Below are 23,706 nucleotides of genomic sequence, written 5' to 3'. Positions count from 1 at the left end.
TAAAATCGGACGGGATTAGCAGCAGCAACTGATGTTTGTTTCCTTTTGCACATTGAGAGTCAACATGGGGTGGCTTGTTTTGGAAGTTAAATTGATCCACATACGTAAAATGTACTTGTTGTTTCTATTTGTTCTTTATTTAGACAGTAAAGAGAAGACGCTCAGTTTAAACCCTGGTCTCTGGCGATGAGCTGTGCATGTGACTCCTGCTGATGAGTGTTACCACTGCATCACACCTCTCCATGTAACATTTTGATTTGAGTAACTCAGAACCTCTCACTCTGAGCGATGTGAGTGCATGAATATTCTTACTTGATCTTACTGGTACCCACTAGGAATCGAACCCACAACCTTACGCTATGTTCTACAAACTAAGTCGACAGTAATTAAACATAAATCATTCACAGGACACCCGGATGAACTGAAATGTAAAAGTGGCATAACATGCAAAATTAAGTTACACCAATCATCTTACTAAACACTTTGTCAACAGTAAGTGTAGGGACTACTGTGGTATTATTTGAGGACAACACAAACGCCAGGCTTACTTTTCAAACCACAGTGTGAGGTTGGTTGTGTGGCGGATCATGCGCAGCAGGTTTGGAGAATTCAGCTCCTTGTCCTCCTTCGTCCACACACTGCCCACAAGCTCTGACGGCTGCACCGCCCTGTAGATTGAGGACAGGGTTAGTGGTAAATCAGAGACCTAGGAGTAGATTACCATAGTCTACACTGCTCAAAAGAATTTAGGGAACACTTGAATCACACATCAATGAAAGAAAAATATTCAAGATCTAAATCCTTACCGTAAATTGTGTAATTTATTGAGAACAATAACTTAACAACGGTCAATGAAAACCAAAATCATCAACCGATTGAGGGCTGAATTCAAACCAAATCAAAATCAATGTTAAGAATTGAAATCACAGGCTGTTCCAACTTGCGTGAATTTCATCACGGCAACTCAATGTAATTCAGTAGTGTGTATGGCCCCCACGTGCCTGTATGCACTCCCAACAACATCTGGGCATGCTCCTAATGAGATGGCAGATGGTGTCCTGGGGGATTTACTCCCAAACCTGGATCAGGACAACAGCTCCTGGAGAGTCTATGGCGCTACTTGCTGGTGTTGGATGCACCGATACATAAGAGCATCCCATGCCCAGCTTTAGTGCAGAAGAATACAAATTGTCTGCCAGTATAATGCTGCATTCATCTTGCCATCAATTTTCACAAGATTCCCTGTGCCTTTAGAGCTCACCCCCCCCCCCCCTCCCTCAAAACATCAGTGAGCCACCACCATGCTTCACAATGGGGATGGTATTCTGTTCACTATAGGCCTTGTTGATCCCTCTCCAAACAGCGCTTATGGTATTGACCATAAAGCTCTATTTTGGTCTCGTCACTCCAAATTACAATGTGCCAGAAGCTGAGGCGTGTCAAGGTGTTGTCAGGCGTATTGTAACCAGGCTTTTTTTGTGGCATTGGTGCAGTAAAGGCTTCTTTCTGGCAATTTGACCATGCAGCTCATCTTTTTTCAAGTATCGTCGTATTGTGCCCTTTAAAACAACTACACCATCTTTTTCCAGAGCAGCATGTATTTCTCATGAGGTTGCCTGTGGGTTTTTCATTGTATCCCGAAAAATTCTTCTGGCGGTTTTGGCTGAAATCTATCTTGGTCTACCTGACCTTGGCTTTGTATCAAGAGATCCCTGAATCTTCCACTTCTTAATAAGTGATTGAACAGTAATGACTGGCATTTGCAAGGATATCTTTTGATATCTTTTCCATCATTATAAAGTTCCATTTGTTTGTTACGTAGGTCTTTTGACTGTTCTTTCTGCTCCCCATGGCTCAGTATTTAGCCTGCTCAGTGCATCCATGTGAGAGCTAACCAACTCACTGACTAGTTAAATACAGACACTAATTGCAATTTAAAAAGCCACAGGTGTGGAAAATTCACCTTTAATTGCCATTTTCACCTGGGCATGTCACCTTGAGTGTCTGTAACAAGGTCAAACATTCAAGGTTATGTAAACTTTTGATCAGGGCCATTTGGGTGATTTCTGTTATACTTATGATTTCAAAAGGAGCCAAACAACTATGAGATAATAAATGCCTTCATATGATCACTATCCTTAAATAAGAGTTTTTTTGCATGATCAGTCATATTTTCAAAATCAATGCCAAAGTTTCACTCTTTCTGCTAGGGTATGCATCCTTAGGAGCACAACTGTAACATCCCAGAGGGTCTCAATTGGATTCAGGTCTGGTGAAGGTGCGGGCCAGTCAATGGCATGAATGCCTTTATCATCCAGGAACTGCCTACACACTCTGGCCACATGAGGCTGGGCATTGTCCTGCCCAAGGAGGAACTCAGGATAAACTACACCAGCGTAAGGTCTGACGATGGGTCTAAGGACTTCATCCTGGTATCTAACAGCAGTCAGGGTACCGTTGGTTAGCGCATTGAGGTCTGTGCGACCCTACAAGGATATGCCGCCCCAGACCATCACTGACCCACCGCCAAACCGGTCATGCTGGATGATGTCACAGGCTGCATAACGTTCACCATGGCATCTCCAGACTCTTTAATGTCTGTCATGTGCTCAGTGTGAACCTGCTCTCATCTGTGAAGAGAACCGGGTGCCAATGGCAGACCTGCCAATTCTGGTGCTCTCTGGTGAATGCCAATCGAGCTGCATGGTGCTGGGCTGTGAGCAAAAGTCCCACTAGAGGACGTCAGGCCCTCATGCCACCCTCATTTTAGAAGGCTCTGGCAGTGCTCCTCCTGTTCCTCCTCGCACAAAGGAGCAGATACCGTTCCTGCTGATGAGTTGATGCACTTCTATGGCCCTGCCAGCTCACCTCGTGTAATGGCCCATCTCCTGGTATCTCCTCCATGCTCTTGAAACTGTACTGGGGGACACAGCAAATCTTCTTCCAATGGCACACATGGATGTGCCATCCTGGAGGAGCTGGACTACCTGTACAAACTGAATGGGCTGCAGGTATAGCCTCATGCTACCAGTAGTGACAAGGACACTAGTAAAATGCAAAACTTGAGAAGAATCAGTCAGGAATGATAAGGAGAGAGCAATTGTCTGTGGCCACCACCTGCAAAACTTTCCCTTTTAGGGGGTTGCCTTGCTTTTGCCTCTCCAGTGCACCTGTTGTCACTTTCATTTGCACCAAACCAGGTGACATTGATTCACAATCGCTTATGATTCTGGACAGATTGATTCTGGACAGATTGATATCCCTGAAGTTTAACTGACTTGGTGTTATACTGTGATGATTATATGTTCCCTTAAATTTTTTGAGCAGTGTATAACATGTCATTTGACTGACGCTTTTATCCAAGCAAGAGTTACACAAGCAAGAGATACAAGACATTTTAAGTGCCTGGATGGTTCCTCTGATCCTTTGGCACTGGCTTTTTTTGTTGTTCCAAAGGTCAGAAACAAAACATTTGATGAGGCTGAGATCTGGTTTTTGAGCACTCGTGTAAGTAATGCTAAAAGAAGATTTTTTTTAATCGCTGCAGCACTTGCAGGCCACAACTTTCTAGTATCCTGTGTGCTGTGCCACAACACACTCCCAACTGACTGTGTGTCAGTGGATAAGGGCACACATCTACTTAATCCTGTCTTTGCAGCATTGGGAGCTTCCAGTACCAGCAACATGGCTGGAAATACCGGTGGCCATTTTGGTTTCATAAGGTGGGACTGTTCTCTTGTTGCGGGGAACAGACTACAGTCACCCCATAGGCAGATTCTGGGTCAGTAAGGCTTCCCCCACTGATATATAAAGATTGTGAGTGGGGAAGCTGATTCCAGATCTGCACTTAAGGAATCTTCACCCTGGAGCGTGGGAAAGAGATGTGAGGGAATATCCTTGGGTACGGCCTACCCTGGCTGTTCCCACAGGCCCAGTGACCTAAGAGGGGAAACGTGTCCCCTCTCATTGGTGTTACACTACTGTGTGCATGTGAAAAGAATTGTGTGTGTAAGGATATGTCGAGGTAAATGGTGTGTGTGTGACCTTTATTGTACTAAACAACTTTAAAAAGACAATGGGGAAAACATAGAAACCCGACAAGAGCTAGAATGAAGACTGCATCAAGTGTGACAGATCACATAAGGATGACGTCCACTTAACTTAAACAATATCAACTTGAAGCACTGTTCAATGTAAGAAACCCCTTGGTACAATCCGTGTGTAACAGCAAATTTTTTTATCCTCAAATAATATTCAGAACTACAGTTGTAATGCATCTTTTTTTTATTCATCTGTAGTAATTTAGCAGATGCACTTATATCCAAAGTGGACTTACAGGAGCATATATACTTTGGATACATTGTCGGCTCTGGGGTATGTGCAACTGATTTGTTTAATTTACCGGCCCAAATTCCTTGCGCACCAAGGCATCTGCTGCCCAAGGTAAAAGAACTGTCAGGACATAATGACCAGGTATTTGGAGGAGTAAATGAAGTGGTACAGTCTCCTTCTTTCATTCTGCATCTTCCAAATAAATATGTGAACATAAGACATCATGGCTTTCTTCTAGCCTGGCACTTACACACTTGAATAAAGTGATCAGCAAGACGACATCTTCGCTGTTGCACCTGGATTGTACCAAGGGGTTTCTTACATTGAACTGTAGGTCAAGTTGATATTGTTTAAGTTAAGTGGATGCCATGCCACAGACTGCCATGGACGACCGTCCCGTCATGATAAGCATACCTGTAGAAGTCGGACTCGAGCAGTGTGAGCTGACGGGCGATCTCAATGGGGTGGAGGGTCATGAGGTCAAACTGGTCCGTCTGCCCGGGCTTGCTGAGGTGCCACTCGATGGGCGGTGGTGAGCTTTCAAAGGTGATGTTGTGGCTGGGCCCGTTGGCCTGCGCCTGCTTTTTCCTTTGGATGATCTTGGTTATGGACTCCACCCACTTCTTCATGGCTTTGCCTGAGAATAAAGAGGAGTCAAAGAGAGGTAGATTGTCACTCAAAGGAAAAGAGACTAAAGGAGAAGAGTGAAGAGGAAAGAGAAATAAAGAGAAGAAAGGTCCCAAGTGGCACAGAGGTCTAAGCTGAATCGTGGCAACAGGTAGTTTGAATCCTGGTCGCGACATACAGACAATACCCAAAGTATTATAGAGGGGGTAATTTGGCTCAGTGCTAGCTAGAGCTGTTGGACAAATGATGTTGGACAGGGTTGCCTTGTCACGCTGTGGTAGGTTGGGTCCCTGTGAGCTCAAACGTGGTTGTTGGCCGGGGAAGGCTCCTCCAGCATGTATGTGCTGGCAAATACTTCCTGGTTAAGCAAGCAGTGAAATACGAAGCTAAGTGCATGGCAAGATGTGTATTAGGGTACAAATTACTTTTTTCTTTCATTCGTAAATTACATTGATACAAAATAACTATGAATAAAGGTGACAATAACTTTTTCATTAAGTGAAAAGACGAGAGAAAACCAGAAATAGTCGCAATACTGTATAATCTTAAACAGTTTTAGTTTAGGCTTACCCTGAATGTTGTAGCCAGCTAAGTTTCTGTCTGTCTTGACCCAAAAAAGCATGCCCAGGTGCGTACTTCAAAAATCCACAAGAAATAGTCGCAATATAACCGTAAACAGTATTATTGTGGCCCACAATTAAAATGTATAAAAGTTCTTGTTCTCACTAGATTCAAACTCAGGTCTTCCACATAAGAGACACTGTCTTTAAACACAACGCCAGGGCATTAAACGTTTCATCAGTCACTAGACACCACTGAGCATTGTGTTAAACTGACTAACGTTTCTTATTAAGTTTACCTCCACTACAAAAAGCGTCTATGAACTGTATGGCTTTTGCCACTGGCTTATTAGCCAGTAATAGGCTTCCTAGTATCTACTAACATCCTAGGAATAGTCATGAGAATTTAGCAATTTCTAGCGAGACTGAAGGTGAACTTTTCCATTCCACAAACAGTCGCAATATAACCATTTTATTTCAGGCTTACTATAATGTAGATACTGAAGGTTATAACCAGTGAAGTTTTAGTCTATGCGGAATAATTCATAACGCATATTTTGTTTCGACTGTGAGGAGATACGAACACGGGTCCTATAGTTTGCAGGTCCGCTTCTCTAACCACTACGCTATATAACAAGGGGTACTCAGTCAGTCAGTCAATCAGTCACTAAGAGACATTCGCTCTTTTTGAAATAACGATTATATAATGGTTGGGGTCGCGAGAATTTTTAGATATTGAAATGGGGTCGTCGGCCAAAAAAGTTTGGGAACCCCTGGCTTAGCCCAAGTTCCGCATCACAGTGAATGCATGTTAGCTAGACCAATGCAGTAGTTCTCAAACTGTGTACCATCGCACACTGGTGTGCCTTGCCACCATCTATACACATACCTCTCACCAACGCGATGAACTCCTCCAGACGTTTGAGCAGCTGGCCATCCCGCTCAAAGTCATAGAAGTGATGTTCCACCCAATGGCGGCATACATTCAGTACTCTACAAAAAGACAGATAAAATAAGCGTTTGACCAGAGAGGTATACCACAAAGGAGCACTTTATTAACTTCATACACTTACATAAAAATCAAAAAGGCTAAACATTTTGCATTTCTGTTGTCAAGTGGTTAGACTCCAGGCTCTACGCTACATTTTTCGCTCTCTTCAGAAAAGCAGGGAGACATTCTCTTTGTGCTCTTTATAACTTTGTCCCTCCTACATGTGTCTCTCACTGTTTCTAACGTATGTTAATTAAGCAAGAAAAATCACAGAATACTAACTCCAATCTCATACTTTTTATTTGATTAGACTCCATTTAAAAATTTCAGATTGTGACCTAGCCTAGCAGTTATACACTGTCCACCAGAGAGATTGGCCCCCTTGGTAATGATGATTAAAAAAGAGGCTATAGGAAAAAACTTCCTTGTTATTAATCAGCTTGATCTTAAACAAAACTCAAGGAAATATAACATTTAATTGAGACAAACATACAAAAAAAGAGTGAAATAACTGAAAACATGTCTTATATTCTAGTTTCTTCAAAGTAGCCACCCTTTGTTTTTTTGATAGCGCTGCAAACCCGGATTGACTGACCTTAATTTGTTAAATAATGATGGCCACTCGTTTCTCTTTACTTAGCTGATTCTTGCCATAATATGAATTCTAACAGTTGTCCAAAAGGGCTGTTGGCTGTGTATCAACCTGACTTCTGCACAACACAACTGATGGTCCCAACCCCAATAATAAGGGAAATAATTCCACTAATTAACCCTGACAAGGCACACCTGTGAAGTGAAAACCATTTCAGGTGACTACCTCATGAAGCTCATTGAGAGAACACCAAGGGTTTGCAGCGCTATCAAAAAGTTTTCAGTTATTTCGCACTTTTTTGTTAAGTACATAATTCCATATGTGTTCATTCATAGTTTTGATGCCTTCAGTGAGAATCTACAATGTAAATAGTCATGACAATAAAGAAAATGCATTGATTGAGAATGTGTGTCCAAACTTTTGGCCTGTACTGTACATTCTACAAATGCATTAGGATAAATAATGATTCACAAAACGAAATACCAACGATACCAACGTATCAATTCAGCAAACATATTAAAGGTTACTGTTTTTCATCAATACAAACGACAAATTACTTTATATTTTCCTGTAGGCTAATGTAAATCATTCTTTGAAACTGTGTACATGTTGTTTACATTCTTTTACAGTTGTCACATGTACATGTCAACCTCCGGAACCTCACAGCTGCTATCCTGGCATTTCAGTTGCATATGCTGCCTTGCACGTTCAATTTGGACATCTATATATCCCACTTCACATACATTATTCTTAATTGTTTCACTTGTACATTTTTTGCACTCTTCTATTTGCACCTCTGGTTAGATGCTAACTGCATTTTGTTATACTGTACTTGTTTAATGATAATAAAGTTGAATCTAATCTAATGAATAGCAATGACATTAATGGATGAATGGGCGACAACCCCCTGAATCAAACCAGACATCTATGTGACTGAAGTGTAATGATGAAGAATGATGATGAGGGTATAGGAATTGTATACAGCCATCAGCCACAACATTATGAGCACTGACAGGTGAAGTGAATAACACTGATAATCTCATTATCATGGCACCTGTCAGAGAGTGACTTTTATTAGGCAGCAAGAGAAAATTCTGTCCTCAAGTTGATGTGTTAGAAGCAGGAAAAATGGGCAGGTGTAAGGATCTGAGTGACTTTGACCAGGGGCCAAATTGTGACGGATAGACAACTGGGTCCGAGCATCTCTAAACCTGCAGCCATTGTTGGGTGTTCCTGGTCTGTAGTGGTCAGTACCTAAAACAAAGTGGTCCAAGGAAGGAAAAGCGGTGACCCGCCGACAGGGTCATGATGCACGTGGGGAGTGAAGGCTGGCCCATTTGGTCCAATCCAACAGACGAGCTACTATAGCTCAAATTTCTGAAAAAGTGAATGCTGGTACTGATAGAAAGGTGTCAGAACACACAGTGCATCGTAGTTTGTTGTGTGTGGGGCTGCGTAGCCGCAGACCAGTCAGGGGGCCCCCATGCTGACCCCTGTACACCCATGCGCACCCTTTCATGGTAACGGTATTCACGTTTAGTTCACAATGGCAGACAGAACCAGACGACTCGAGGCCCTGACAACATTGCAGATGCTGCAAAAAGAGGTAGTCAGATTGAATTAGATCTTGAAATCCACATCTCAGATTTCGGGTCTTCATCTGATTCTGATAATGAACAGCCAACTCCAATGCCTGAGCCTCTAAATTTCGTTATTCATGTATGTCACGGTGTGGTATGCAAGGAGCCCAGGTGCAGGATGGATGTTAAACAACGGTTTACTAAGCTGAAAAGCGTAATGCTTTATACAATGAAGGGCAAAACGGCGAGAACTGAAAGGAACAAGCACACTAGGTGAGGCAAAACAACGAACACACAAACAACTAGCAGAGAATACTCCACAAAGACTCTGACAAACACAAGGGCAGTTATAGGCTGTGGTAGTGAGGATCTGGCGTTCGTAATGATAATGTCTCTTATTTTACCTTGTACATCATCAAAATGAGATAAAAGTGAAAACTAAATTCTAATGGATTTATCTTTGAATAATTTAAGTGCTGTGTAATTTTCATTTTGTACATTGTAGGGCCTAATAAACAAATTTACTATAATGTAGTTCTTAGAAAATCGTTTTATGTATTCTTTTTTTAGTTGTTTTTTTCATATGATAAGACCTTCAATACAAACACATTCTTGTTTGTTTTCAAATTAATTAACCATTTAAAACAATATTTTTTTAAGACTATTCCATATAGTTTGATGACCCAGTAGATGAACTAATGCTCTGGCTGGATGGTGAGGCTGCAGAGGAGAATGTCCATGCTAATAGGGCTGATTCGTATACTAATGACCAGAAACAGCGTTCGGCTCTGGCTGATACTGTTAGTCTGAAAGGCTTGGCTGTTCTAGTGTTAACGGATGCTTATCGCGCACATGGGTTAGAGTGTTTTAGCTGTTCATTTAGCTAGCCAGTGTGTGTGTGTGTGTTACACTGTACAGACTAAATTGGTGCCAAAGTAAACATTTATCGGCAATACAGAAATAACAATGTTACTGTCTAGCTCCCTTACCTTGGTGGGGTTAGTCGAAATATGTAATCTGTAAAAAGATGGAGCACATCTACCACGCAGATTGTGTGCATCCATTCAATATGAGACAAGAGTTGCTAGCATTACTGTAGTAAGCAAAATTTAAACAAGTGTACAACCAATGCAGGAATTTAATGTTTCGGATGACTTTTTTTTTTCCATTTTCTTTTGCCTTAATTTGGCTTTGACTTTGTAAAGACAAACACAAACCCTAGAATAATTATTGACAGCTCTCTAATGCCTGTACAAACAGACCTGACTAACTAGACACCCTACAAAACCTACTTTCCAAATAAATTTTGTGCCCTGAAATATGAGACTATGTATGAAAGGTATTTTCATTTCTAATGAAAAATACAGTAAGTACACAGAAACCCTCAATTAAAAGCTGAAAATCTAAACTTAAATGAACATAACTTCTGGAATTCAGTGTCGTTTATGGGAAAGGTTGAAAGGGTACCTGAGTTGGACTGGCTGGACAAACTCCTTACGAAATCGCTTCAGTTCAGCGCTGAGCGGTTGGTCTCCGTTCTCTATAGCCATCTGGTCTGCCTCTGTGGGCTTGGGCTCGGGAATTTCAAACCTGGAATGTTGAAGAAAACAAAAATCCCAACTGAAATCTGGGATATAGAGTCATGATAAAAAAATATTGGTACCCTTGCTCTCTTAAAATAATTCAGATTATATACAAAAGATATGCAAGTTGAAATTGGGGTTTACAATATTCACTGCTATTATTAAAGAACCTGTGTTTTTGATTCACAACCAAATATTTCATTTTATATACATTTTTGATATCCAAGACAAAAATGATTTGCCTTTAGCTTAAATAACTACAATCAAGCGCTTGCTATAGCCATGGATTACTTTTCTGAACATATACACTGGCAAATAGTCCCAGTCTAATACTAACTGCTCCAGTTCTCCCAGATCTGAAGGTTGCTTCCCAACTGCAGTTTTCAAATCTCTCCAAAGGTTTTCAATAAGATTTATAGTGAACTCCAGAAGTATTGTGCTTCCACAAAATTAAGCAAAAGTGAATGAAAAAGAATATTCTACACAAACATGGAGTAAATTTTTCAGCTCAAATATAAGTGGAAGCTGTATAATTTCCTTACAATATCTGACAAGATAAGCACACACTTTTGGAGGGATCTTGGAGCACATGCAGCATATTTCAAGATCCTTGAAAGTCAGTTTTGTGGACTGCCCTCTTCAATTCAAATGTGTCAGGAAGTGTGTCAACATAACTTACAACTAAACAACCACTTACCATTTGCTAGCTACCAATGACATCAACGCTGTGTGTGGTGGCTACAGTAAATAGTACCAGTCACCAAATTCTGGTGGCTGTTTCGTCAGTATGCAGTCAAAATAAAATCTATGCTAGTGTGACGGATTACTGAATGTAGTTTGAAGTGCTTTTTGAGTTTGGTTCTGCTTGCAAAACAGCATTTGTGGCTCAGGATGTGCAGTTTCAATTCATGAATTTGGACAATGCTAATAATGCTAATTATAGACTGGGACGGATGTAGGAAAAAAAAAGGAATTTCACTCAAATATAAATCTAAGCCGAATTATCCCTTTGAATTAATGATGCCATTAATCTTAACAAAATGCCAATAGTAGCAAAATAGCCCCAGTGCATCAGTGATGCACTACATTGGGAGTCAAGTACTTTTTGTTGTATGTAGTCCCCTTTTGTATTTTTCACTTCTGACCACAACACACAATTCCAATAACGCTTGGTAATTTGTGGGTTGGGCTCAGTAAGGGCTTCTTTTGTGTAATACTTACAAAAAGTTTGTTGACAAGGTGGTGGTGTCAAAAAGTTGACTTGATATCACTTTGATTCCACCAGACCCCTAAAACTCAACTATGGACCATGAAGCCAGTTCCAGTAATAAGGGACTTTCGTACTGAGACACCATTATGAGTTAGAAAAGAAAACAAGCTGTCTCCGGACCTCATATTATAAGAGTTGAGTCCCCTGCACTAGACTGTGCAGTTCTGAAACTGATGTTGGATTCTTCTTTGCCAAAACTGCCATGACAACTGTTTTAGACTTCTGAGACTTTTTGGATAATTGCATAGAATTTCATAACAGGAACAACGTTGTTTGCTTTTATTTTAAATATTATTTAAGGATTCTAATACTTTTGAAATCTAAAAAAACATACTAATTGGTTTCTGCTGTTCACAGGAAATCGTTCCAGAAAAATTAGGGCAGGTTCAGGTGTGTTTAGGCAAATAGCAATCAGGCTTTCTTACATCTCTCTCAGCAGTGGTTCTTCTACCATACAACCCCTTTCACTGAGTTGGCAACATATTGGTGCAGGTTGAAACTATTGTACCTTGTGCCTGAAGGTCAGCTTGAATCTGTGTGGCAGTAAATCGAGGTAATTGCTCCACCATTCAAACAATCCTTCCCTCTCAAATTTCATCAAGTTCTCTCTTGCAGCAAAATGAGGTGAGGTCGGCTACAGAGGCATAGGCCTTAAACGTCTTAATTACATTTCATATGGTGGAAATAGAAACATCAAGGTCTGTGGAGATGGGCTTGTAGCCTTGACATTATCCATGCTTGGCAACAATCTTGTCTGACCTCCTTAGACAATCTGGTTGTCTTTTCTCTATTGAAACTTGATGAATGATTGATTTTCAAATTGAAGGCATATCAACAGCTTTAAATCAAATGATTTCTAAATATACCTAGGTGTCAATAAAATTGCCTGGGACCTTTAAGGATTTCTTTGTGACATAAAATAAGACATTTTCTGTTTTTGTTCTGCAAACCAAAGAAAATCATTGAATATCAAAGTGCAAGCCAGCCAACACATTTGGCCATGGACTCTATTTTCACCAAACACTAAGTGGAAATACTGGACACCATTAATACATCTGTATTTTGCTCAAGAACTAAGTCAAAAACCAAGGACAGTTTTTTTCAGAAACAGAAATCATTTGCCCAGCTGAAAGGCAACCAGGAGGGTTTCTGTAGAACTACAGTGGAGGCCAAGTCCAGAAGGGTCCATTATTCTCACCTCTCCATGAGAAGGCCCAGCAGCTCCTGAGGTTTGCAGAAAGACCTGTACGTTGTTAGAAATGTTCGGACGAAATTGGGATCTGCAGGAAAGAAAAAACCAAAGGATCGTCAACCATTCTGTACATCATGGCCAGTGGCGTGCAAGTCCCTATATTGACCTTACATGACAATGAGCTGATCAAGACACATTGATTAAGTTTGCCAGCTATAGATCTTGTAGGGTAAACGGTATGTTACTGAACCATTCGATACGCCTCCTATGTTCAATATCCTCGCATGAATCACAGCGTTACGATATGCAGGACATTTTCCTATCATTTCCAGAACTTGCTTATGGCGCAGGCTGTTAGGGGGCTCCTGAGGGCCGACAAACTTTACTCCGCAGCAATGTCTCAAAATGTGTCAATCGCAGTGAACGAAATCCCCTCCCTCTTAAACAACCAATGGACAATTTGCAATGATATCTCAGTAGGAAACCACGGAGAGCGCTAGCAAGACAGAGAGAAGCATATTTGAAGAGGCACCACCGTCTTTCAAATCAGCTGTGTGGGAGCATTTGGGGTTCAGTGTTCAATAAAGTGTTAATTTCATTAACAAAAACAGTGACAAAAATATTTGTTAAATACCTATTTTTCACTGGCAGTTGACAAGACGATGAAGAGAAACAGAAAAAACAAAAAATACTTTATTTTGGTTGAAAAAAACGAGACTAGACGAAATTCTTTGTGACAGCAGTCAAATGTTACTACCATAGTTTGACAGGAGGATTTTGGGAAGACCGGTTTCTCTGTGTTTTTATTCATGAATCGCTTTCAGATGTCATCAAAACACATTTGAAAGAGCATCATCCCAACATATACACAACGGCAAAAACTGTGGTGTGGTGCCTGGAGACTTGGGTAAACCCTAATTTGTTAACTAACAACCATTGTTTAGAATCTTCTGTTCTCAGACTACTTTTTAACGGGAACAAGTAACATAACACATTAGTTAAGTAATCCCTTACTAGTTATTTTTTCAAATAAATAATACTACTCAATTTCCCTCAGTTCAACCTACGTAGCTTTACGTGGGATTTCTTATCTCTAGTAGCATGTGGCAACAAAGGACAAAACAATTGTCAGCACCTGTGAAATTTCCTAAATGTAATTAGTCAGTACAAAAGGCGTACGGCACAAGAGTTATCGTTTGTGTAGCTTAATTGACATGGATGGAAATATAAATTGGAAATGTAAGAACAAGGGGAACAGAAGATTCAAAAATCTTTAGACACTGTAGTTGACCAGTCAGGTTCTCTGTTCTCTTTCTCATGGGTTTTCATATGTTTAAACAAATTGTTGGTGTTGCCACAGTAGCGCACAACTCTCCTACATGCATCGCTGTTTGCTATGTTTTCCTTTATAGCTGTATAATAGCTCCACACGTTGCTCCTCTTTCGTTCAGCAATGGCATTCATGCATGCAATGGTAGACCAATGGGATTGGCGGTAGCAGCCAGTAGTCTGTGTGCCCGCCGCATTGTTTGAGTTCACAGTCACAAGCAACAGCAGTGGAGCTGGAGAAGCACTTGTGTAGAAACAACAGCAGAAAGTTATTTGCACAGAGTCAGGAGTGTGGCCGCATGGGAAAGCAACGTTTCCAATTCTCCACGACAAGCAACTGAGCAATTGATGTCAGATCAGTGGTACTCTAGCAGCTACCTTTGTAGTTATTACTCTGTGTAAATAGACTGATCATTGCATAATATGAATTCAGTATTAAAATAATTAACATTTGTGACTAGACTAGCTACTAAAAGCAATTGCACACCTACCTGACTAGCTAGCTGTCCTACTTGCGCCAACAATCATTGCTAATCTGAAAACACAGGCTACTTATTTCAAATGAAAACACTGAGTCATCATTTTTGCTACGATATATGATGTATTTGCTGTGTTGTTGTTTCCTGTGTTGTGCATGCCATAGAATGCACATATTAGAAGAAAAGCTGAAAAATCTGGTTTATTTGTAAAAACTATTGAAAGAGGGAGATGATGAGCAATTTTGTGTATGGTTCTGGAAAGTATATTTTACAGCGTTTATTTTGTTTTGTTTTAATTTATTTGGTGCCTGTTGCTGGCTATTATTTCATATATTTTGAAACTAAACTTTTTTCTTCAAGTTTCTAAGTACACAAAAGCCATTTAATTTTCAGGGGCCTAGTAAGCTGAATGTTGAATTAATGTATTGAATAGGCTAATTGTTTGAGTGCTCTCTTTTGAACTGCTTGTTTATTAGACTTTCTGACAGTGTTATTTTTGTAAAGCAAGCTTTACCTTTTTTCAGATACAGGGCGAGCCTGCTGTTCTTTAATATGAAACTTAGTAAATAATAATTAATAATGAGCTAATTTAAAATGAGTATCTGCTCATTTTTAAGGTATTTAATAGGTAACTGTATCTTGGCCAGTCGATTTTGTTTTACTTTCTCTTGTTAAATAGCGTAGTGGTTACAAATGCAGACCGGCAGCCAATAGGTCCCGCATTCTAATCTGGTTAACAGTCTAAGCAAATTATGCATTGGGGGTTGTTCCTTCAGTAGCTAGGTTATAGTAAGCCTATATTGTGACTATTTCTGGTATGCATCTGTGCATAATTATTGGGGTAATATAGGTTAGATCAAAACCCTTTGGGCAGTAAAATAGTGGGGGTTTCCACTTTTCTCGTCTTATCACTTGACGAAAATGTCAGTTATCGTCACCTATATATGATAGTTATTGTATCAATGTCATTCACAAATGAAAGACAAACAAACATTTTTTGCCATGAAATAGCTTTGGCTGTGTAAAGTTCATATTCAGTCTCGCTAGAAATTGCTTAATTCTTATGACTACTCCAAGTACTAAGGTAGATACTAGTAAACCTTTAACTAGCTAAAAAGCTGTTAAAACTGGCAGTATACATTGCATAGATGCCATTTGTGGTGGAGGTAAACTTTATAAGAAAAGTTAGTCAGTTTAATACAATGCTTAATGGTGTCTAGTGAAATAGTCAAACTCAGCGTGATGTTAATGCGTGACAAAATTATCTAATGTTGACCTGCTATACCAACACTGGGAAAATTCATAGCACCGTGGTGTATTGTTAAAGACACAACCATTTATGTGGGAGACCGGGTTCGAATCCAGGGTGGGCAACAACATTCATCACTTTTAATTGCGGGCCGGCTGAACTAGGCTTGCCTGGTTCCTTTTCTAGTTTAGTTATGCAAGTCGGTTTAACACATTTTTGCTGTCCAAATGATGTAATATAAAACAAGAAAACACTGACTTCATCATTATTACCCTCGCATATAACGAATCACCGTGGTTGCTGTTATGTTTTGCTGGGATCACTTGCCTGAAGGACAAACAATGTTTGATCAGAAATAATTCTCTGTTGGACAACCAAAGCTGATCCTAAATCATCCTCCATTATTTCTAGGAAAACAAATGCCCCTTCAGTGCTATATTAACAACAAACTCGTTTAGAATGTTAGTTTCGCACACAAAAAAGTAACGTGTGTAGTTAAAACTGGACTATATTCATTTCGGATCACAACGTGGGCGGAACCTGAACGTCCTGTATGGTACAGATATGTGTACCATTACACCCCTAGTATATAGGAGGCTAGTATGCCAGTATTTGGATCGATTGGGACATACTACAGTCATAATATTGCGTCTCATTATTCAATCATTTTGTCACACATTAACATTGAATATTTAGCTAGACAGCAGAGGCAAAAATTCTGACCTGGCACTGTAGCCACACCAGCCCACATAATATCGCCTGCACATCCCCATCCACGGACACACGCATTCGCTGCTTATGTTTCTAAACAGATGGTAGTGCTACTAAAAGCAGTACAGTTACATTTTGCACCGGTAAAGGTAAAGAAAACTATGAGCAAACAGAAAACACCATGGAGAACCACCATGATGGTAAGCGCCCTAAAAAGAATGTAGGAAAGCGGAACGTAAGTGGAGGAAAACTCAACTTCAAATCCACTATGACATCTATAAACAAAGCCTTGGTAGCTTCAACAATGAATTATGCAGGGCCAGACAGCAACATTTACCGGGAATGGTCAACAAAAACATCAACAATACCCGCACTCTATTTGTCATGGTCGACAAGCTTACAATCCCAATAAAGCAGATAGCATCAGAACTCATGTCCACTGTGAAATGTAATGATTGTGTGTTTCTTTAGTGAAAAAATTATAAGTATTACACAGACCATCAGAACTACACAGTCTATCAAGGACACTGTACCGTCACCACAACCACCAAGACCTAACTTGGTTATAATGTCACATTTTAATACAATTGATGAAAAATCTCTATAAGAAACAGTTTGACATTAAAGCTTCCACTTGCGGTCTCGACACACTGCCATCAGACTTAATAAAAAAAAAAAGTACTCTATAACAATGGACCTACAGCAAATAGTTAATAGCTCTCTGCAATCCGGCATTTTCCCAACATCTCTAATAACAGCTGCCATTAAGCCCCTATTAAAAAAAGAGAACACTGGATGCATCTATAATGAACAACTATAGACCTGTATCAAATCACCCTTTTATAGCCAAGATCATTCAGAAGGTTGTCTTCAATCAACTCAGCAATTTTGTGAACTCAAGCGGTCTCTTAGACAAATTTCAGTCAGGTTTCTGACCTCACCACAGTACTGAAACGGCCCTGATTAAAGTTTTAAATGATATACAGCTGAATACCGATTCTGATAAAATAACAGTTCTGGTTCTATTGCATCTCAGTGCAGCATTTTACACTCTAGATCATAGAACACTTATAGATAGGCTGGAAAATTGGGTAGGACTCTCTGGGACAGTCCTTGATTGGTTCAGCTCTTATCTAGATGGCCGGAGTTACTTTGTCACCATTGGGTGGCTATGACATGCGGAGTACCACATGGATCAGTTCTCAGACCGCTTCTATTCAACCTCTATATGCTACCTATTGGCCACATTCTACAAAACAACAACATTAACTACCACAGCTATGCCGATGATACTAAAATATATATGGCTCTCGAAACGTATGACAACAGCTCAATAGACTCTGTGTCACTGTATAGAGCACATAAATAAAAGATTGTGTTTGGCAACAAAAATAAAAGAACTAGTATTAGTAAAGAGCTGGATTCTCGGGCCCTTAAAACCAGGGATCAAGTGCGTAATCTCTGTGTTCTGATATGACTTAAATGTGAGGTCTATCAAAGCGGTAACCAAAACAGCATTCGAACATCTAAAAAATATATCCAGAATCAAAGGCTTGGGTGTCCCAAAAAGACCAAGGTTTTATCTCTAGTAGGGTTGACTACTGTAACTGGACTCCCAAAAAAGACTGTTAAACAACTGCAGCTCATTCAAAATGCTGTTGCTAGAATGTTAACCAGGACCAAGAGAACAGAGCACATCACTCCGGTTCTTAAATCTTTGCACTGGCTTCCAGTCAGTTACAGAATAGATTACAAAATGGTGCTTTTAGTTTTTAAATCTCTGAATGGTTTAGGACCAGAATACATTTCTGATATGTCTGAAGAATATAAACCGAGCAGGGCTCTTAGATCAATGAACACAGGTCAACTAGTAGAGCCCTGAGTCCAAACTAAACATGGAGAACCTGTGTTTAGCACTTATGCTGTACACAACTTGAATAAACAACCAGAAGTTCTTAGACGAGCCCCAAACGTTGTAAATCCATGTTAAAAACACGTATTTTTACGTGCACTTTTTCCTGTGTTTTTATCAAATTTTGTATCTTTATATGTTTTCTTATTGTATTTTTTTTATTCTGATGTTTTCATTTGTTTGAAGTTATCATTTGAGTATTTGTTTTTATGTTATTGTTTTCATATATTTTTCTTTGTAAAGCACATTGAATCACTTCGATGTATGTATGGTGCTATATAAATAAACTTGCTTGCTTAAACCTTTAATCCATAAGTGACTGGTAGACGATGCTCACACATTAATAACAAATATAACACAGTAAAATATGTTTAAAAAATTCAATAATAATAAACAATGGCTGTTCATCTAAGTCTGTTGTACTGTAGTTGTATACTGTCTGCTATCACTGCATTTTGTCTGCTATCACTGTCTTGACTATCATGTAACAGTATGTTTTTCTTTGTTGTCATTATCTGTTTGTTTGGTTCTACATGATTATCTCTGTTGCCATTCTCGAAGAACTTTGTCAGTCTGTTTGAAGCTCCTTGTTTGTCTCCGCTGTCACTGTGAACTTTGCTTGTCTGTCTGATTCTCATTGTTATAATGTACAGTTACGTTTTAATCAATATACAGTAGGGAGAACAAGTATTTCATACATTGCCGATTTTGCAGGGTTTCCTACTTACAAAGCATGTAGAGGTCTGTAATTTTTATCATAGCTACGCTTCAACTGTGAAAGACGGAATCAAAAAAAATAATCCAGAAAATCACAATGTATGATTTTTTTAAATAATTAATTTGCATTTTATTGCATGACATAAGTATTTGATCACCTACTAACCAGTAAGAATACAGGCTCACACAGACCTGTTAGTTTTTCTTTAAGAAGCCCTCCTGTTCTCCTCTCATTATCTGTATTAACAGCACCTGTTTGAACTCGTAACATGTATAAAAGACACCTGTCCACACAATCAAACAGACTCCAACCTCTCCACAATGGCCAAGACCAGTAGCCAGAGTGTAAGGACATCAGGGATAAAATTGTAGACCTGCACAAGGCTGGGATGGGATACAGGACAATTGGCAAGCAGCTTGGTGAGAAGGCAACAACTGGTGGCACAATTATTAGAAAATGGAAGAAGTTCAAGATGACGGTCAATCTCCCTCAGTCTTGGGCTCCGTGCAAGATCTCACCTCGTGGGGCATCAATGATCATGAGGAAGGTGAGGGATCAGCCCAGAACTACACGGCAGGACCTGGTCAATGACCTGAAGAGAGCTGGGACCACAGTCTCAAGCCAGTGCATGTCCTGGCCCGTCTGAAGTTTGCCAATGACCATCTGGATCATCCAGAGGAGGAATGGGAGAAGGTCATGAGGTCTGATGAGACAAAAATAGAGCTTTTTGGTCTAAACTCCGTGTTTGGTGGAAGAAGATGGATGAGTACAACCCCAAGAACACCATCCCAACCATGAAGCATGGAGGTGGAAACATCATTCTTTGGGGATGCTTTTCTGCAAAGGGGACAGGACGACTGCACCGTATTGAGGGGAGAATGGATGGGGCCATGTATTGCGAGATCTTGGCCAACAACTTCCTTCCCTCAGTAAGAGCATTGAAGATGGGTCGTGGCTGGGTCTTCCAGCATGACAACGACCCGAAACACACAACCAGGGCAACTAAGGAGTGGCTCCGTAAGAAGCATCTCAAGGTCCTGGAGTGGCCTAGCCAGTCTGCAGACCAGAACCCAATAGAAAATCTTTGAAGGGAGCTGAAAGTCCGTATTGCCCAGTGACAGCCCCGAAACCTGACGGATCTGGAGAAGGTCTGTATGGAGGAGTGGGCCAAAATCCCTGCTGCAGTGTGTGCAAACCTGGTCAAGAACTACAGGAAACATATTCTCTGTAATTTCAATCAAAGGTTTCTGTACCAAATATTAAGTTCTGCTTTTCTGATGTATCAAATACTTATGTCTGGCAATAAAATGCTAATTAATTACTTAAAAATCATACAATGTGATTTTCTGGATTTTTGTTTTAGATTCCGTCACACACAGGTGAAGTTGAAATTATTCTTTGTAAGTGGGAAAACCTGCAAAATCGGCAGTGTATCAAATACTTGTTCTCCCCACTGCGTGTGTCAGTCTCTCTCAGTGTTGTCTTCCTACCTCTACTGCAATTGACCCTGGTGCAGAATGTGGGCTGTCTGCACCAGGCCCAGCAACATTCTATTTGTGAATAGATGAACACATGATTCAGACAAAGGAGAACAAAAGTAAGCCAATGGCTTATAATACCTTATCTAACAGGCTATACAACAACTATTGCAAATGAGTGCCTTTCATGGAAGCCTATGTTCCACCCTACCTAAGGATTAATTACATACTCTATGTATGCATTTATTCAATGTTTTATTTAAATACAGGAGTAGCTACTTGTGTTTACAGAAGTAGACGGCTATTGCTATAGTTCACGGTTTCAACATAGACTATATTGCAAGTATTGCAACTATATTGTTAGACTATATTGCAAGTAACCTAGTCTGCTTACCCCATCCTGTCTTATCTGCTGACATTTCAGTCAAGCGATTCAGTAACATGCTAGCTAACACTTGTAACTATGTAACCAATCATCACAAAACAATGAAATATTGATATAGGAGAGGTCTACGCTAATTAGCTGAAGCAGTTTCATACAATATACCTTAAAAAAAACACTGGAGCTAACTGGCAGATGTAGCGTGCACTGCGTGAAAATGACTTGAGCTAGCTGTCTTTTCTCTGTTTTCTTCCTACCTCCGCTGCACTACTGTCCATGGCTGCAGCTTCAGCAGCAACAGTTCTTTTATCTGTCTCAGTCTCAGACACAGCACGCAAAACAGCCAAACTTAATCCTTTCAAAAACATTGAAATCATTTAATTTTACTCATTCGGCAGTGTCGGACTTAAGAGCTCTTTTTTTTTTTCAGGGGGGTTGCGGTTGGTGGGTGTCCCTTTGGTTGATGACTGGCAATGTGGGTGGATTGATTTCCTGCCTGTTGGGCCCTGTCAGGGGCCTCCCCCGGGTAGGGCCACAGTGTCACCGGACCCCCCCGTCTCAGTTCCAAGGTGTTACGCTGCTATATTATTGTGCTGGGGGATATGAGGAATGCACTACTAACTTTTCTCAGTCTCCTCCAGTTTTAAATTTTAGGAGGAGATGAGGTCCTGGTTCACACCTGCGGATTACCTGGTTTGGGGGGCCCGTTGCTGTCCATGTCCTTGTCCACCTGGTCATACTTCTGACCTAGTCTAAAATCAAATAGACTCTGGATTTAGCCCAGAGAAATGTATTTATTATTCCAATTGGACTCTTAATATCTCACCCGGCACAGCCAGAAGAGGACTGGTCACCCCTCTGAGCCTGGGTCCTCTCTAGGTTTCTTCCTAAAATTCGACCTTCTTAGGGAGTGTTTCCTAGCCACTGAAATTCAACACTACTGTTGTTTGCTCCTTGGGGTTTAAGGCCGGGTGTCTCTGCAAAGCACTTTGTGACAACTGCTGTTGTAAAAAGGGCTTTATAAATAAATTTGATTGATAGATTTTTTTTTTATTTCCCAAACACCACCTTTCCTTTTTTTTATTATTATCTAGTTATCATTTTCTGTTCTGACAACACTAATCTAGCTTTACTGACAATCAGCTTGTGTTGCACTCATCTGATGACACGTTTGATATTGCCTGATAGTCTCAATCTGAGCAAGCTCTGATGGGGCCAGCCCATCTAGGGACCAAGCTGGCTGTTGCCCACTGGGACAAATGCTTAATATAGATTATTAAAACCACAGTGAAATTGTCATGAAAACCTGTCCTATGTGCCACCAGCCTGTAAAAATAATTGTTATATACTTAGAGAAATCTGACCAGACCAACCAAAAAAGATGGTCCGGCCCCTCTGGCTTTTGCCAGAAGGCCAATCCGACCCTGGCTAGACACCATTAAGCATTGTGATCAACTGACTAATGTTTCTTATGAAGTCTACTTCCACCACAAATTGCGTCTATGAACTGTATGACTTTTCCCACTGGACGTTTTAACAGCTTATTAGCCAGTAATAGACCAACTAGTATTTTACTACTTGGAATAGTCATAATAATTGAGCAATTGCTAGCAACACTGAAAACTTTATACTGTCAGAGCCATTTCATGGCACAACAACGTTTTCCTTTCATTCATGAATAACATTGATACAATAATTATCAATATAAGTGTTGATAACAGACTTTTTCGTCAAGTGAAAAGAAGAGAAAAACATGAAAACTCCTCTTTTACTGTGCCAGGGGTTGTGGTCTATATTACCCCAAAAAGCATGCACGGATGCATACTTAGAAAATCCACCAGAAATAGTAGACTATCCGGGAACTTGCGGCATACGATTTTCAGCGTACTATGTTGAGACATAATAATCTGGCATACTGTATAGAACGCAAGCATGCGATTTGAGATTCAGCCATGTTCTGTGTCTAACCGTGATTTTTTTCTGAATAATTTCATAAAATATATAGTAATTATTTAACTCTGAATAAACTAATGAAACATGAATGGACATTATTGCATAGAGATTTCAAATGTCAGCTTTCTTTTTGAAAAGATATGTTTATCAGTGAAAAGTGCTAAAGCTGTTTTGTTCTTTATTGCTCTAATACACTGACATACACCGATCATCCATAACATTATGACCACTGACAGGTGAAGTGAATAATAAATTACCACTGGTTCAATACGACGGCGAAGGATAAGAAGACCGTAAACAGAGTAATCTGCAAGCATTGCTTTGCCCCTGCTGGCTACTCGAGTGGAAACACTAACATGTCATTCACACCAAAACCATACCGATACTGTGACCCAGAAACCGTGATACATACTGTGGGCTCACTGTACCATTGCATTCCTAATAAGTATTTAGTTATTAACCTGTTAATATGAGTGAGAAATGCTTCAGGGATTTGTGATATATGGCCAATATACCACGCCTAAGGACTGTATCCAGGTACCCTGCATTGTGCCTTTCCTCAGAACATCCCTTAACCTTAACATACTGGGAATAGACCACACCCAAGAAGTTCCTAAAAGTAAGTTGCCATTTTACAGTTTTTCCGAAGTGTCTTAAACACATGTGAATACAATTTAAATATTATTTGCGCCAAGACTGACCCGCACCCATAAAAAAAAACAACAACTATCTTACAGTTAGAAGAGGGTCATTAAAGGTGGTTCACAT

The 23,706-nt window shown here is 40.1% G+C and overlaps 1 protein-coding gene across 4 annotated transcripts in view; it reads right to left on the bottom strand.

Annotated features, from left to right (window-relative positions):
- LOC105026828 (son of sevenless homolog 1) overlaps positions 1-23,706 on the bottom strand; it is a 100,815-nt gene that overhangs the window by 15,483 nt on the left and 61,626 nt on the right. For all 4 annotated transcript variants that reach the window (XM_029122203.2, XM_029122204.2, XM_013132984.4 and 1 more), the window contains exons 11-15: positions 12,734-12,815; positions 10,150-10,272; positions 6,409-6,512; positions 4,747-4,969; positions 549-668 (exon numbers count right to left, since the gene is read on the bottom strand). In XM_029122203.2, the coding sequence (XP_028978036.1) occupies positions 549-668; positions 4,747-4,969; positions 6,409-6,512; positions 10,150-10,272; positions 12,734-12,815 (652 nt within the window). The remainder of the gene's footprint in view (positions 1-548; positions 669-4,746; positions 4,970-6,408; positions 6,513-10,149; positions 10,273-12,733; positions 12,816-23,706) is intronic.

The sequence above is a fragment of the Esox lucius genome, chromosome 9 (assembly GCF_011004845.1).
Source record: "Esox lucius isolate fEsoLuc1 chromosome 9, fEsoLuc1.pri, whole genome shotgun sequence".
Taxonomy (NCBI): Eukaryota; Metazoa; Chordata; class Actinopteri; order Esociformes; family Esocidae; genus Esox; species Esox lucius.
This window is presented reverse-complemented; position numbering and strand designations above follow the sequence as displayed.